Here is an 18,394-nt window from a genome sequence, read left to right as displayed (position 1 = left end):
AAAGAGGGCTAGTAAGCTTAACCTAAGAAGTTTAGCACAGGAGCTTACTTTACACACTTGGAACTACCCTTGGAGGAAGCCGAAGAGGAAGCCTGCAGAGATTAACTGCTGTACCTGATGGTAACCTTAATGCCAAACACCACGGCTTTGAAACGAAGTCTTTGTTCTGATGTCCCTTGTTTTTTTATAACTACTGTTAAAGTGCAGTTTAGAAGAGAGTACGACTTGCATCACACCGCTGCATGATGCAGCAGAGCAGTGAGTTCAGTTTTGACTATAATGGTACTAAAATTAAAAACTTTTTAACTTTCAATAACTCGCTATATACAAGTTATAATTTCAAAGACTGAATTCAGACATAAATATCTTTCTGGAAAAGTAGGCCCTACCGCTCCAAGGGAGTTAAAGCTCCTCTTTCTCCTGTTGTGGAATCAAGACTTATAATCACAGCTGCCTTAGAAATAACCAGTCAATCATGGGATCTGACAGCTACCTGTCATGTGAGGTTGATGCCAAGAGCTGAAAGGCATAGCTGTTTGATCTGTGAACCGAAGCAGTTAAAAAAGCTGCCAGACAAGCCCCAAGTGACTTTTTTCCCTAATAAGTAATAATATAGGCACAAAAAGTCTCCTCCCCTCGTGAACAAGCATACCTGTGGTTCTCCAGAACAATGAGCAGGTAAGCTGGAGAAATCCCTGCTACGGGAGGTAAACGTTTATGTGGACAACATGCCATTTGCTGAGAGTTGCAAACAACAGAAACATCTGCTGCAGGGATTCCCAGAGACAAAACTGTTGGACATGAAAAGTATTGATGAGATGCATCACTACAAGCTTGTCCTGTTCTCAAACTCTTCTCCCTAAGGACATGCTTCTGCCACTGTCAGAAACGTGAAACTTTGGTCCAAGTCAGTACAGGCATTCTATTTTTCAGAAGCATTTCTATCCTTATTTAGTATTTTAGTGTGAACGCACAAATTTGAGTAAAATACTTTATAGAACAGTTAAGCAACCTCCAAGAAAACTCAAGAGTTCAGAACTGAGCTTCTGCATTCCCAAGTCAGTAGGGCACACCTAACCAGCGCAGCACATGCCACTGCCCCAGCCATCTGCTGCACTAAGCCTCCAGAGACACAAGGTTTTGCAGCCTCAGCCTTTCTCCTTTGGACATTTCCTTTACATCTTCCATCCCTCTAAACACAACCACCACCTGCTCTTTATATGAGTTATCTGAGGTAGGAGGTACAGTTCGATGCAGTTTTAAATCCAAAGACCGGATTGTTTGTTTTCTGTCCAATCAGAAAAATATTGTCACACGGCAAAACAGTAAAATAAATCACAATACGTTTCAGATAATTCAGCCACAAGAGCAGAAATTGCCTGCTAAAACAAAACACAAAAAATGGAAACTCCTCCAAGATAATAAAATAAAAATCTGAAGTGACCCAAAAGACCTAAAGAATACAAGCTTGCTCTATTGTCACTGAACTTTCTCAGTATTGGTGCAGAAGTACATTCATTCTTGCAAGTTAAAGTAGATTCATGCTTACTTCAAAGATTAGACTGAAAATGGAAATGACGTCTTAGACTTCATAACATCTGAAGATGAAAGTGGAAACATTTGAGACTTCTAAAGGAAAGTGCATAAACTCCTCAGTAGGAAATGGAAAAGGCTAATAGCATTATCTAAATAAGAAAAGCGTTAATCTCTAAAATGACTATGTGGGGAGAGACCTCTGAAAAGCAAGCAGCAGCAAGTTGTTAAATATCTGAAGTTAATGATTCCAGTTCAAAGACCGTTTTTTATTCCCAGTAAGCAAGTGGTTCTTTAAAGTTATTACAATGTTAAGAGGAGGATTAATTCTTGCTCCAAGTTACATACTGTACCGCAAGCCAAATTTAAGTTTATTTCCTGATGCCAGCAAGAAGAGGATTAGGGATACTGCCAAGGAGCAGAACTAGTTTACAAAATTAGTAGATACATATTCTTAACTTGCATAAAACACACAAACCCTAAAAATGCCTATGACAAAAGTCTTGAGCAGCAGAAAAAAAGTCTTTAAAGTCTTTAATCTGCGTACGCAAAAACAGGACTGCATGCACTCCTTCCCTACGGAAAAACCTTTTGCATGATCCGGATCTTCAACCTATGTTTCAGCCAAGGGGAGAGAGCATGACTCATGGGTTTGGGCCAATGAACATGTAAAGAAACCAGAAAGTCTTCTGGTTGCATTGGGCACTAGTCAAAACCCTGCATTAGGCTTCACGTTCCCTCTTCTCCAACAACAAGCATGTAAATCAGACAGCTTTGTTTTACTTTGCTGACTAAATAAAGTAGACCAAAAGAGCTGTGTGAAAACCAGACTATGTTTAGCCATTATATTTAAGTTCATGAAACTCCTGCTGTCCTTGCAGAAAACCCACTGTGAAGGGCTGTACAGATTTAAATTTTGCTTTATGTTAGGATATTGAGCAACTTCTGCTATCTTAGACCATGTTTAACATGATCTGTTACAAGTCCCCCGTGCTGTTTTGGCAGCAAAAAGGAACATTTAAGTGCTACTAGGTTAGCTCTTTCACGGGTTAGTAGTGCAGCTATAGTTTTAAATTCTCAAGCACTTAGGAGTAAACCTTCACAGGTCCTTCGAGAAATTATTTAAGCAGCACAGCTATTTCTGGTGACCCACAAAAATACCACAGTTCCTCAGCAGCACTTGAATACCCTGTTCCCTGTACTCAGCTGACCTTGTTTATGCACCAGCATCAACTAGAGTGTCTTGGCATGAGAAACAGCTATTATGTAAGTTGAATCTGCTGTTGTCAAACAAACAAAAAAAAAAAGCACTCAGCAGTGCTCATTTCAGCTCCACTAGATGAGGAAGGAAAAAGCAAAAGGAAAGGCAGTATTTGCCAAATGGGAAAGAACAGACAGCAGAAGAGAATCTGAAGTTTTAAAAGGCTTTCCACATCAGAGAAGAATGTTGACACTATAAACACCTTTTTTCAGTTCTACCAAATTTTTAGATGATGGTAAAGCAGACCATGCCTTTCAGGCTGCAAGTGGATTTATTTTATTTAACAATTAAGAAGTCTTTACCATTAGGTCTGAGTTGTAAGTACAGAAATATACAGAATCTGAATAAGCATCTTCTCAAACACTGAACACACAGTTAAGTTAAAAAAACCCAAAAAACAGTAAGTGGCCGTTGTGTTTATGGTTAGTCAAGTCTTAAAACAGACTTGACTATATAGCAAAAGCAGTCTGGCACCTTATGTTGACCTGCTTTTAAGTACTGAAATGCTGATCAGGTTTTGTTTGGGGTTTTTTTCCAGTTGATTGGTTTTTTGTTTTGTTGAGTTTTTTGCTGTTTGTTTATTTTTGAACCAGTGGCTGTACATTTCCCTTCAGACAACCTGATAGGTAACTATTGAATTCATACACAGATCAAAAAGCAATCTCCTCTAGCCAGCTATCTCATGCTGCCTATGAAGCCCAACATAAGCCTAAGGTATTTTTGACAGGTTTGCACTGAAGTCATATTAGAACAGGACTGGGACAGGAGCAGAAGACTTATAGTTGAAGAACTCCGATTGAAGCATTTCTATTTTATTTCCTTTGCAAACCAGTGGGCTACAACCTAAATCTCTTTTCCATATTAAAGTGTCAGTAACCAAGAGGAAGAAGGTTTTTTTCCTAAACTAGGTAAGGTTATTTAGGGCCAGTAATTCATGACAAGACATAGTCAACATTCTGCTAACAAAAGGAGCTTTTTCCCTAAATTGTTATGATAACGAGACCTATCAAGAGTACATCCAATATTAAAAATGGATTGGCTTGGCTAGTGCCAAGCACTTCGAATGTATATAGTTCTCACTACAAATGAAATTATGTTTACAATAGCAATTCTCTTGATTCTAACATAATTTAAGTGCAGTTTAGGCTTCTTAGAAAGTATTTACTGGAAAAATCATCAAGTATAAGAAATAGAACAAAGCTGATTCCTTGGGCAAAAAGCCAGGTATTCCCTACATACCAATCCTAAACCTTATTCCTTCCCTAAATACCTACAGGTCCCTCCCCTGTACCTAACTACTGCTCACATCCTCAACTATTATCCTGAACAGAAATAGCGCATCTTGTCTCTGGACATGATGTACACATCTGCTGACTTACCATAGAGCATATAAAAACTTAGGAGCTCACACACTAAAGGGCACCAATTTAAGCACCTTCTTTGCCTACAGGTGACTTAGGGAAATTTTAGAACCCTTACCTTTGGTTGATATTGGTCATGAACAGAAGTCTTGAATTTCATCCATTATACATTTTAAGCCTCTGTGAAACAGAAGTTTCGACTTCTTTGAAAGCCAGGCTAAATAAAATTAAGGGTGCATGACATCATCATTTCCTCCTACATGCACCTTTGAGAAGCAGAAGCTTCTCTGGAACTTGGCACTTGCGACAAAACATTTCTAAGCCTCTGGAGAACAAACAGGCTTTTAAAACTGCCTGCTGGCAGGATCACTCAGAAAATTGTGATAACAAAGCTGCAAAGCTGCTGAAGGCCCCTTGCTTTGTGTATGTCAAAGAAAAAAGTTCAATAATTTCCAAGCAGCATAGACATTACTAAAAAACCAAACTCATGCACAAAATGGATTTAAAGCACAAATTCCTAGGTTTACTAAGTATGTTAAGTCACCTATGACTTAACACAGTCAATTTTATATAGGGTTTTGTTATTTTAATAAGGGCTCAGCAACAAAAGTCATGCTTAATATCTAGATGCCTTCTGCTGATTCTGCAAGGAGGACTATTGTTTGTAAGAAAGGCATCAAGCAAGAGACAACCAAATAGATACCCCTGGAAATCAGACCACCAGTTAAATATCATTAACAAGTGTGAAACCTGGATCTACATGCAAGAGCTGACTCTAGTGAAAAGCTGAAAGATGCTTCTTCATCCGAAATGCCAAGAATATCCCAACCCAGTTTACAAAAGAAATTATGATAGCACTCTCCCAGGCTGAATTAGAGTGCTTTGAAGTAGTTTTTGTGCCTCTGTGGGATGCGGACCGGCAACTAACTTCCTGTGCCAAAGATTTTGATGAAATATGAGTCCACTTGTTAAACAACCTTGGAATATTAGTTGGCCTATCCAAACTTCTCTAAAAAGAGCTATTTAGGTTCTGTAACTTGAGACATTTGTCCTATAAATGCTAGAAGTCAGCTACAGGTGAATTTATGCCTAAGTGCACAGCAGTAGGCTTTATTTGCTGAAAATCATTTCTATGTTAAAGCTAGAAGTATTACAAAGAAAAAACATAAGTCATTAACTCACATTTAAGTGATCTTGCCTTTGATTTTTTCTGATCTTTTCTAAGATTGCAAGGTTCTCTTTTTCAATGCCTTCATCCTCAGATTTCTTCCCATCAACTGGTTCCTCCTCCTTCATATCATAGTGATCCAGATCTTCAATGTCCTACAGGATAGAGGAAAATTCATTGTAAACAACTTAACTACGCTCTTCGTTCAACAAAAGCTTCTCCAAGGGCATTTAGGGTTACAGTCACATACTGCACAGCACTATGTATTTGTGATTGCTGGATGCCATTTCTATTCTGCTCCAGCTTTACTCTCTCAGCCAACAGTATTCACCGGAAGTGTAGGGAGCCTTCACAATACAAACGATACCCAAATTCACAATATGTTTCTGGTCACAGAAACAAGCACAATAAAACCTGTGCAAGAAGTTAAGATTGTGGTGAATTAGCCCATTAAAGTAGGTAGAAAACAGGAAGTTAAGGCATTTTGAACAGGGCTTGAGAATCCAAAAGTACCCAAAGTTAGGGTGTCTCCAAGACGTTTCTAATAGCAGACTCTTTCAATTAGAATCCTCGCTGTATTACATTTCTGGCAAACAATGATTAACATACCTGGCAGGGCTACAGCAACCCTTCAAGAAAGTTAAATATTAAAAAGCTGCATGTACTTTATCCAAAATGAACATTTCAGCTGAAGATTAGATGCAGCATTAGGATAGGAGACAAAATTATGTGGTCAAATATCCTGATCGCATGAGCCAACATTTCAGTTCTGAGTTCTAGACTAAGACATTAAAAAATCCTCCCCTCTATTCTGACACAGGGCTGTCATGTTGCAGAGAAGCACTCTGAACTTAACTGCCTGTAAGGTGATTCAAGTGCTATTTGCGGAGAGGAGGGAAGGATGCAAGTACCTTGAGATGAAAAAGGAAGCACTACAGCAGCCACACCAGCAAGCTATGAGTACACAACTATCAGATATGCTCCAATATGCAGTGCTCCACCACACCTGTGGTTACTCTTTATGCACCATCTGTTTGCATGGCAGGAAAACCCGGCCATAAATGCAAATTCAAGAAAGCCTTACATAGTAAGAAACACATCTAACTGGTGCTTTGGACAACCCTGTTTCCTCCAACTGTAACACACATTTTAGACTGAGTATTCTTTAAAATGCTCATGTTCCTCAAAATAATGATACAGCCCTAGGAACCCTAAGCTGCTTTTCAATTTAGAAACTGGACTAGATTACAAGTTGAACATATCAGTGCCACCTGACAGCTTATAAATAATGACAGACATGACCATTTTTTTGTCTAAAGTAGACCAAACAGACTGCAAAAGGCTACTTGCAAATCTGCAAGCAAAAAGGAGCAGGATATGGGAACATACCATACTACCATTACAGAAACTCTGGCTCCAACAAATGTGGTCTGGATCAGGCTAAATATGGTATAAGAGAGGCTGCTTCAAATTAATTCCAGAACATGGGTAACATTTAAACCTGTTCTAAAGGAAGACCTTCTATTCAAAGAATGAGTTGTTCATTCTTACTACACACCTTCTTCATTAAAAATCTAATCTGAAGTAGTCAGAACAGTTCTCATACAATAAGGCTATTTATAGTGGTTTAAAAAGCAAGCATCTTGGGGCTATTCTAACATGTTGCAGAACAAATTGAAAGGGGTGGTTCTCACACCTTACTTTTAATGAGTAAAAAGCTCATTAAAAGGAGCACCGTTGTTGCCATACAGTGACATAAACCCCTTAAAGTTGAGCATGCCTGTTTCGGATGTCCTTCTATTTCCTTCAATATATTATAGTTAAAAACTAGCTCACCTGTTTAATAAATCTGCAAACCAATCTACTCTTAGCCAGTCTGCTTCAATTTGGGAGACACTTTCAGCTATATCAGAGCCAGTTCATATGCTGCTTGAAATAGGAGTTAACAATGCAAACTTACTGATTTGGCACACAATGTTATGCATTGTTTGACTAAAGCACAAACAGATGTCCAATTCTCTGTATCCAAGTACCTTACAGCTGAGATCTAGGTTTAAGAAGCAAATTTCACTAGTTTTGTGGTTGAAGTGAAAGCTGACACGAAGGTAAACATCCAAATTTTAAATTATCTTTTCTGTTGAACTCTAGGGAGATCACATTTTACAGTTTTTCTCAATAACTACCCAGTCACTGCAGAGTAAAATGCCAGAATTCTACTAGGTTAGGATAACAATCTCATATATACACATACTTCACCCATATCTTCTTCTTCCTCCTCCTCTGATGTAACTTCTTCTGTTGTTCCGTTCTGCAATATAACAATGATGTTTCTGCATAAATTGTGCATATGTTCCTTTCTTTCAAAAACAGGAAGTCTACTATCAAAGAGAAAGTGGTATATACAAAATTTACACTTATCAAAGTCTGCAAAGGACTGAAGTTTAACATGAAAGATACTCAAAGACGCTTTCCTGGAGTATGAGAGTGAAGATGTTTGCATGAAGCAAAGACAAACAGAATGTCACAATTAAATTTCACATAAGTTCTAAGTGGAAACTTAAGATTCAGATAAGGATATCCTATTCTGAGACAGTGACAAATGCACTAAGTTAAGTGGGTCATGATTCATGGTCTCTTAACCATGAAATCAGATCATGGCTCTGACTAGAATCCATATACATTCTAGACCCCAAAACAACAAACTTTAGAGCTCTCAAACTAAATGGACTGTTGTGTCACGGCCTAGAACTTCTAGGCAACAGCTACTATAATCATATAGCCATTGTTATTAGATTATTTGGTAAAATACCAAAACAATACATTGAGTTCATTTTTCATGGTTTTCCATTTCAGGATACCACTTCAAGCTCAGGAAGTCTGAGCTGCAGAAATACTCAGGAGCATTCTGATATGCTTGTGCTCTGCTTACTCTTCCTTTGGCAAGAACGGACACCACTGCTGTAGACAATGCAAGGGACTAGACAGATCTTTGGTCTGGCTTACTAAGGCCACTCTTATTTAACTTAGAAATTATCTGACATTTCTGGCTAAGAAACCTTCCATGAGTTTGGTTCCGAGTTTCAGAGCATAAGCAAGACTCTTCAGTGAAGCGACTTCTTAACATTACAAGCCTACTGCTTTATAGTTGCACTGCTATGTGAGTGGCTGAGAGAAAAGACCTATAGGATTACAATTTGGCACATGACCAAAATTAAGCAAGTTATTTGTCATTTACTATAGTACTGTCACCACAGGAAAACCATCTGTTACGCTACAGGAGTTTTTTAGAAATCATGTCATCTTAACATGTATAAGCAAAATAAGATATCATGATCTTATTAAATATACAAAAAAGAACAGTTACTGTCAATTACCAGTTCTGTTTTCAGCACAAGACAAAACATTTTAGTTAACCAGAACATTTCACAGTCCTTCACAACTCTTAATTTGTCAAGTGCACAAAAGGTAAACAAGGCACCTCAGATACTCCCTACCCAAAGCAGCATATGGTCTTGATATCCCATGTCTCTGCAAGGGATTGAAGAGGAAGGAAAACATCAATAGTAATTCATCCAAGTGCACACTGTAAAACATACTCTTCAAGAAAAAGCAAACAGTGTTTAATCACACTTACATTTCAGAAAAAAGTAAATTTGGGAAGCACTAGGAATTCACAGCGATTGGCTTGAACAATATTTAGGAGGGAATTAAACTGACATAACTGGTATCATATACACACCTCTCAATGACACAGAAACTGCAAAGGAAATTGTGTAAGATTATCACACCATTATTAAAAGGATTCTGCAAACAAAATTCTGATTGAGGATACCATAAAGCAACAGTGCTTCATATCTCAGTTCTGGCTTACACAAGGTTTAATCATTCCCACTATCTTGTTTCTTGGGGTGGAAAAAACAACTCCTTCATTGCCATAAGGTGGTGTCCACAGCTTTTTAGTTTACCTGTCCAGCTGGTAATGGCTGATCTAGCATTTCAACATCTGGATGCTGAGGAAGATTATATAACCTGCAGAGGTCACATATTAATCGCTTCAGCTGTTGAAGAAGCTATAAAAAAAGAAAACATAGAAATACCATTTAAACCAAAGCACAGAACAACGTATTTTGAATTTTCTTCCCATGTTGGTACTGAACTTCCAGTCAGTGTACAGTATTTAAAACTGTAGACACTGGAATAAAGTTTAAAGAACCTTCTTTTTCTCTGCAGTCATTGTAATAAAATCCCCACAATGGGAAATCAAGGCCATGGCAAGTTATAAATGCCTCCCATTCATGTCCTCATGTCACGTGAAGAAAGTCATGAGCAAAAGAATAATCTGCTCTGGCAGCGTCATCCATTCTAGGCATAGGTGTCTCGGTCACAAATCACTAGGGAATGATCATGGTCATATTCCATGAGACAAGACGGTCCATTCCAGTTTCCTAGGTTAAAAGACCCTGTCTTCAAAAAACCAAGGAGAAACAGTTTGATTTTCCACGTCCTGAATCCCTTTCTAGGGCACACCAGTGAGGCACTAGAAGCAAGACAAACCCTATAAAAGGCATAGAAACCAGCCAACCTCTAAGCTACAGCCCAAGCAGTCTGCCTGCCGTACCTTGTATCAGGTTGAGGCACAAGCTGTTACTATCACTGATTTCTGTTTCCACCTTTCAGCATTACATTGACTGTGTTCTGTTAGCTGCAAAATATGGAACACCTTTCACCCACTGCAACGCTACCCAGAAAATAAGTTTAGTTCTGCAAAAATAGAGAAACATTAAGTTTGCTTCTTGATCAGCACGCTAATTATGTGGAGTTCCTGCTAGCTTTCTCTAGGTCACCTCAGATTCCTAGTTAAGGCCAAGACCATAAGAGACTGTACTACTGCATTTCCTAAGTTTTCGAGGTCTTTGCATAGCTATGCCAGAAAAATCAAAGAAAGGACTGCAGAATATATTTGCAAAATGGTCAACACTTCATTATTTGCAGAATAATAAGCTAGATGAAGCTTGCAAAAATTATACATTCATTTATGGATTTTTCTTGCAAATACCAAATGGAGTTTGTCTTGCCACTTCTAGAAGGCAGCGTGCAAGACAGTAATTTCTGTACACATATCCTTCAGCGCTACTAGTAATTATGCTTAGAGCGGCAACTCCCACTCCCCTTAAAGTATCTCTCCATAAAGGAGGGAGAGTGAAGCAATTTTGCCTCACCCAAGGTACAGCATAGACTGTATTATCCTGAAAGAACAAGACCTTTGCAACTCTATTTGGTGTTTGTATACTGTATTTCTTAAAATATACAAAGAATTGAGGTATTCAAGAAAAACCTAGTCACTCCAAAATATACCACATGTCTAAAGCCTTACTATTAGCCAATTTAAATGTTCTTACCTTACCCTACTGCAAGGGAAAAATTCAGCCTCTCCAGGGTTAAGAACTCATTTCCAAGCCCAAATCACTAGCAGTGATAAGCAAATGCTGCCCTTATGCTATCTGAAAGCTTCAGCGCTTTTCCCTTCTCCGGTAGGATTCAATGCTCCTGTTTAATAGGAATGTTATTTATTCATCAGAGGCCATGAACTGACATACCAGCCTGCATTACAAGAATTACGATGTTCTCTCCTATCATGCCACGTTTGCTGTTTCTGCATCATTCATGACAGTCATCCTTAACTCAAAAATAAAGCAACAACACCAAAAGAACTGATGTATCAGCAGCACATTTCTTGTGAGTATATACACGAGATGTGACAGTTTATGTTGCCCGAAGCTTTCTGTAAGAGTCAAATTTCTCAGTGTTAAGACTCTACACCCATTTAAAACTTCCTGGATGTCTGAAACATCAGGATATCTCTTAGCAGACAGAAAGCAGGTTGATCAAGCAAAAAGTCAGTTGGTAGATAGAACCATAGGTCTTAGAACTATCCTTTGTATGTGTAAGATGCTTAAAGTTGCACCGCTACACATTTTGGTGAGAAAATTTTTCTCTGCACAAACACTGCTGCCTCATGGAAAGCTGGAGCATAAACTATAAAATTTCAGGAACTGTAATTTTTCTCACATAGCTATATAAAGCTAGGCAAGCCATTAATTTGTTTACATCTGTTGTGAAGCATAAAAAAAAAAAATCTAAGAAGAATACCACCACCGGCACATGGCTGGTCCAAAGCTTGGAAGAGCAGACGAACACAGTATTAGATGTGTCTCCACAGAAAAAAGACAGTAAGGGCTGAGAAAAGTTAAGAACTGCTTCCTGCCCTGCTTCCTCCACTCCCCATCCTCTTCACGTGAAGTCCAGCCACCCGAATTGACATGCGAAGGAACTTTTGCAGCCAGGACCTCACGCACTGCAAGCTTCTCCCACTTCCTGCGGAACACAGCACCACTGCGAGGTACACAAGCACTCCCAAAGCGACAAACTGCTGGCACAACCCAGACCAGGTTACACAGCAGCTGTGCCTGAAGAGGTGTCTCCCTGCCTCCAGCAGCACATTTTCACCTTCTCCTTTGCACAGGCACCAGAGATCACACAACCATGCAGCAGCTTACAAGCTGTAATGTGCTTCAGCACATAAGCACCAATTTCACCATAAAGGGGGAGGCAGGAAGGTGCAGCTGAGCGCAGGGATCCCCTTCCTTGGCAGCAGTTTACAATTCAAGGTTCGCTTAACGCAACTGTCAAACCGCAGCTTCATTTTTATAGCCAAGTTGTTTTGACTTGACCTGAGTTTCTACAATCTGCAAAGGTGATGGCAGAGCAAGAAGCTGGTCCCATCTCTACAACCCTTCTTCCTTACTGTTACGTTTTTCTTCCACAAGAACTCATTTCGTACCCTTGATCCTTCTGCCATGGATCACCATCACCATTATTGCTTATGCTCTGCTCGAACATATGAAAAATTATAGGATAATTTGGGCTGAAAAGCACATCTGGAAGTCATCTGATCCAATCCCCTGCTCTAAGCAGGGCCTAGCATGATTTGGCATGTGTTAACGGTACATGAATAGACTGTATCAAAAGGGATAGCAGATTTCTGCCATGTATTAATAATGTAAATGTATTTCCAGGCTAACTTCACATGCCTGGCTAATGTAAAATGAATGCTTAACACACGCTTTGCTGCTACTGAATAAAAGTGGGCTATCGGTACACCAATAATTACGCTGGAATACAAAAAGCAGAAACTAAGCAGCAATGGGAATGCATGACCCACAGGGTATTAAAGGACCAGTGCAAATAGCCTGCATAAAGTAAACACTCAAGTGGCCAAATACAATGACAAATGTATAACTTAATGGTATTTGTTATAATTAATATTAAAGTAACAACAAAATATAAAAATATAATGTATACATCTATAATATAACTTTTAATGCTTCAGGAGTTCTGAGAAGTTGGTAGTTCTTATGGGCACCATAATGCTGCTTTATAAAACAAAAACATCTCTCAATTTTTCATTTCCTGTGTTAACATCTTACAAATCTGCAAACAGTTTAGAACCATTTTTCTGAAGCCTATCCTACACGAGGAGGTCTTTTGACGCATAAAGAGATATTTCTAATGAAGTATGAAAGCATTAAGAATTTTAATGATATTAATATACTGCTGGATTCACCATGAATGACCTCGTTTTCTGATTACCAAGACACATGGACTTAAGAAGTATACACATACTTATTCTTCTACATGTATCTATCTATATGTATACACACACTATATCTATATAAAAATAAATGAATCAATAAATCTTAGCCTACCACTGAAATAAACTGCTGAAGAAGGATACAAGAGGAAACAGAGGGAAGGAACAACTGCCATCTGGAGCACGATCACTACTTAGCTAGCAGGTAGCCTGTGACAGTAACCGGCCTCACCCACGTTTCAGCAGCCTTGGGCAGCTCCAGGAAGTAAAGCAAAGCTTCCTCCTGCATTTTGTCTCTACGATCCCCAACACATAACTAGGTGCTGCTGCACTGGTAGTTTGCAAGAGCCAACATTCTTTCCCGAAATGTCATCATGTGGGACTAAACCTAAATTCTTAACACAGAAGCAGTGTGCTTAAGGACAGCAGCTTATTCAAACTATACACATACCTATGCCGGGAATTCTAGACTTTTATTATCTTCTATGCAAGTTTAAGCTCTCAAGGTGTGGAGAGTGTCGGAATTAAAGCTGCCTATCTGAATTTAAGTCCATTTCACTATTGTCTTTAAAAAGCAAACCTCCAAAACATGTATAGCTATATTTAATAACCCATGAAGTAAGGTTTGAGACTTCAGACTTGCAACTGTAACTTCCAGTATATTAAACCAAACAACGCAATTGAAGTAGGGTTTATCTTTTCCATGGCACAACCACTAGAAGGCAGCTGTCAGTTGCTGCTACCTACCAAGTCTAATGTAAAGCTGATTTTCAGGATCTGAAAAGGAAATCAGGAGACACTAGGGGTCAGAGAGAATTCTGCAGCCTCTTCATCTGCTGTCTGGAACTTGCTCAGTATCAACAGTCAAGCAGCTAAAGCCTCCAAACCTGATGCTATCTATGCTGTTCTTAATAACCTTTCAGCATTTTTAGGGTTTCGACAAATTTTCATAGCAAAAAGCACCATACTGATGCCAAGGTAAGTAACACAGTTTCAGACCCACAGAAGATTTTCCAGGCAACATGTGCATGATTTTTACATAGCAAAACCGTTTTCCTTTTACCATATCAAATGACAAGGCTTCCATATATATAGCTCTGTCAAACTTTTATGTCTGAAGAGCATGTTCTTCAGTTTCCCAAACAGCTGATACCTGTCAAAAGTTACAAAGTGAGTGGAAAGGGCAGAGTAACACCAAAGAATGTTAAATCAGGGTACATGTGCTAGCAGTGCTTTTAGCACGTTTGCTGTGCTCAGTTGAGCTCCTGGAAGACTCCAATGCAACTTCCCGTTCAGAATTTGACCGTTCCCATAGCTTTATGAGTTTAGAGCAACATGGCACAAACGATCCTTTAGCTGCAATAAATGAAAACTGGTTTGAAACATTCTAAAAGTCTAAATTGAACTAAGTGAGTCTTTAGGATATAGCATGAGAAATCAGAAGTCTCTGGATTCCTACAGGTAGTTCCTTATCCATTCCTACCCTACTCCAAGAAGTCTGTGTGTGAATTCCTCCAATGCCCTTGAAGGGATGGAGTGCACAGGGAAAAGTTGTAGGGAGAAAAAACCAACCCAAAACCCACAAAGGCAAGCCTTTTGAGCAAAACAAAGAAGTCAGATTTTGTAGTGTAAGTATTTGTCTCTTCAACCACTCCCATCTGTCTTCATCTTGGCATAACGTGATGTGGGGTGGATTCCTGAGAAACCAATGGGCCATCCACAGGTGTCTATTACATCAACCCATCAGCTTTTACATGGGCAAGTACAATCTTGATATCAGAAGCTGTTTTCTTACAAGGTACATAAGCAGTCTCTGTGCATATGCAATTCAGCACAGCAAGTCCTATGCATGTTGGTGCTAAAGCTTTCTACCCTACTGCAAGCAAACCTGTAGGTAGTTAAACAAGGGAAATACCTTGTTTAAAACCTTTAGTCTGAAGCTATTAGCCTCACCAGCTTCAAGCTGGAGAGCCTCCTGAAAAGCATATTTAAGAAAAAAGTTGATTTGGCTACAACTTCTGTCACTATACCGTTACATGTCAGTCTTCGTGACTTCTGCCTAGAAAGAGAGATCTGTAACATTCTTCTAAATGTAGTTTAGTGTAAAGTTTAGGTTGTAGAAGAAAATACACAAGTGATATGTATGTCTCCTGTGAGCAGATCCAACATAGCACATTAAAACACTAACGTTCCTCTGCAATGCCCCTTTGGTTTTGATTATGGCAAAGCCCATGAAGACTCTCACTTGTTTAGTTTTCTAATTATTTCGGCTAGAAGTCAAATGCATCTGAAATATTCTTTAGAAAAACAAATATACACATCCTTATTTAAGGTCAAAGACGCTTGATTAACATTATCCCAGTGAACATTACAAGTAAGTGGTTTCGTGAGGAAGAAAATTCCCAATTCTTCCAAAATCAGGCAAATACTAAGGCCAGCACACAATCCATGCAATAACCAGTATTCTGCAGACTGATGTGTTTTGAACGCATCACATGCGTGCATGCATTCCTGTATACAAACAAAAAGTGTTAAAATAATCTGTTAATAAAGATAATCCTTAAGGGCTATTTAATACCCATAAAGCTGAATTTGGAGAGGAAAAACAACACTTTCAACCACTGAATTTGTCAGTGGGCTGCAATACTGCTCTTCGTGGAACAAAGTACATTTGTACTGAAATTCATCTCCAAGCAATATTCAAGGACACTTACTTTTCTGCATAGAATGGGAAGTTAGTTTTTTTTATATATTTTTTGTGTGTATATACGCACACACATACACACAGCTCCTATCATTACATCAAAAGGGTACTCAAGATACGATGCCTGATAATTTTCTGAAATACAAAACTACCATTACAATCTGTGCAAAGATTTTCTTTAAATAGCAATTGTCTGAAGTCACAACACTGTTCAAACTTATCACTATCTAAAGAACATTGTGTTGAACCAGAAGCTACCAGGTCTAGTCTGAAACCAGGAATTCTTTGTATTAGTTACCATTATAGCCATGTTTTGAAGTATACACATTCTCAACAACACAAAGCTTTTGCTCCATAACTGATCTCTGTGAAAAGAAAATTCTATAAGAGCTGTTTTATACAGTAGTTTTAAGTTCTCATGCATTTCACTATTTAATTATTTTCAGAAAACTTTAAACTGTGTAATTATTTAGACTGAGACTTAACTCCTTTTAAAGAGCAAGCATTTAAGTCATCTCCTCCTCCTTGCCCCAAATCTTTTGGATTACATTCAGTTCACATGTTTTTGGATGAAAAACTTGTGTTTACAAAACACCCCAAATAACCCCAGAACTGAATTATTTTAATTGCTTGTTAATGTGGCAAAGTTAAACAAACACCCAAAACCAAATAAACACCCAAAACAACCAAAACACTTGCTCACCAGAGTATTGCTCTTCTTAATATCTTCTAAGCGCTCTAAGACTGAAGTCAGGTTTGGGTCATCTGATTCTACAAACCATATTGGTGATGAAGATGGGTAAGACTCCTGTTTAAAAAAAAAAAAAAAAAAAGAAACAACACAAAAGACCCAACAAATAAATCAACAAAAAACCCCATAAAGCTTTTAAAACTCATTCACCCCCCGAATTTCACACCACAGTATTAACAGCACCTTTTATCCTACTCTAAGTCAGGTAACATAGAAGTTTTTAGGCAATGCAAGAGAAGTTGAAAGAAATCTAGCCAACTGGTTCTTCTAGTATTTCACCCTATTTCCATCTTGATCAGATGATGCACATACATAAGAAACAGTGCTGAAAAGTTTAAAACCCTGGTGGCGGGTGGAGGAGGAGGAAGAAATTTAGAAATGCAGTACAGGTGATCATTACCGAAGAAATGGAAACACACATAGTACATGTCAAAGAATAAAACTATATTGATGTTGTTTTTTCATAAAAATACAGGTTCTTCCAAATAAAAGCTGTGAGAGCAACAAACCTGGAGTCTACAGATCTCCCCCTCAAACAGTATTACTCAAACTTCTATGTTCTAACGCTGGCACTCAGACTGAAGCAACATAGCTCAAATCACGTGCCTTGGGAGAACAATATAATGGGCAGATCACAATGCCAAAAATCCGCACTTTTACCTTTGTTCTATCAAGGCTCATAGAGGACTTTCCACTATTGAAAGCTTCCTCAAACAGCATATTGCATACAACTCTGTATTGGGTCCGGCTGAGACTCAGTTAATTTTCCCCACGGCAGCCCCCACCGTGCTGCGCTGTGCGACGGTAGCCAGAACCGTGTTGATAACACACCGGTGTTTTGGCTACTGCAGGGCGGTGCTGGCACAGCATCAAGGCCATCTCCAGCATTGCCCCCCGCCCCAGCAGGCTGGGGGTGGGCGAGATCTTGGGAAGGGACGCAGCCAGGACAGCTGACCCAAGCTGGCCGAAGGCATATTCCATACCACACGATGTCAGCTCAGCAATAAACGGCAAGAGAAAGGAGGAGGAAGGAGTAACTTGCGTTATTTCTCTTCTGGAGTGACCGCTACGTGTACTGAAGCCCTGCTTCCCCGGAAGCAGCTGGACATTGCCCGCTGATGGGAAGTAGAGAGTAAATCTTTTGTTTTCCTTTGCTTCCATGCACGGCCTTTGCTTTTGCTTTATTAAAAAGCCTTTATCTTGACCCATGTGTTTGGGTTTGGATTTTTTTTTCCCCCATCTTAATTTCTCCCCCCTGTCCTGCTGAGGAGGGAGTGACAGAGCAGCTTGGTGGCACCTGGTGTCCAGTCAAGGTCAACCCACCACAAACCCTATCAACAAAGCTTACAGAGTAATTTTCTGCCATCAGAGTCCTACAGTTGTTAGGCAGGTGCCAAAACACATCCTACTGACAGCGAGATCAAATGGGTTCACAGGATTAGAAGCGTACTGTTTTCCAGAACATGCCACAGTTAGAGCACATACAACATGTGGAACAGATGTGGCCCACAACTGCTCATACAGTCCACGACAAGTGATTTTTCTGTCACTAAGCTGCCACAGCCTGCGGCCCTTCAAAAGGTGCTAGAAAGACCCTTGCTGCACAAAAGGTAAACAGAAATCCTTCGCCTCTTGTTTAGATGTTTCAAAAAGCAATTATAATTTTTTTTCTAACACAGGTCTGGTAACATTGTGAGGATGGAGGAAACCATGTAGCTTCTTCCAACTCAACACTAAGTGTCCCTTCATATCATTGGCATGTTTGGATTTTTTTGTTTTGTTTTAGTTATTTAAGGCATTCTCCACTTCTCAGCCATTCAATTAAGTTCTAGTAGCTGAGGACAAATTGCTGAACCTCAGTTTTATCACTCAGATATTATCTTCATATCCTCAGGTATTACAAAATAATATGAGGGAATCTTAATTCATTTCTCTCATTGCAGTTTAAAAGGAAAAATTCCGTAT

At 39.1% G+C, this 18,394-nt stretch overlaps 1 protein-coding gene across 1 annotated transcript in view; it reads right to left on the bottom strand.

Moving 5' to 3' along the window:
- Positions 1-16,486, bottom strand: part of UBE2Q2 (ubiquitin-conjugating enzyme E2Q family member 2) — a gene marked incomplete at its 5' end in the record, with an annotated part of 33,481 nt that extends 16,995 nt beyond the window's left edge. The window contains 4 exons of the mRNA XM_010285881.1: positions 5,338-5,478; positions 7,575-7,631; positions 9,289-9,393; positions 16,382-16,486. Of these exons, the coding sequence (XP_010284183.1) occupies positions 5,338-5,478; positions 7,575-7,631; positions 9,289-9,393; positions 16,382-16,486 (408 nt within the window). The remainder of the gene's footprint in view (positions 1-5,337; positions 5,479-7,574; positions 7,632-9,288; positions 9,394-16,381) is intronic.
- Between the last annotated feature and the right edge of the window lie 1,908 nt (positions 16,487-18,394).

Source organism: Phaethon lepturus, unplaced genomic scaffold (assembly GCF_000687285.1).
Source record: "Phaethon lepturus isolate BGI_N335 unplaced genomic scaffold, ASM68728v1 scaffold14364, whole genome shotgun sequence".
Classification (NCBI taxonomy): Eukaryota; Metazoa; Chordata; class Aves; order Phaethontiformes; family Phaethontidae; genus Phaethon; species Phaethon lepturus.
Note: the sequence above shows the minus strand (reverse complement) of the source record. Positions and strands in the feature narration are given on the sequence as shown.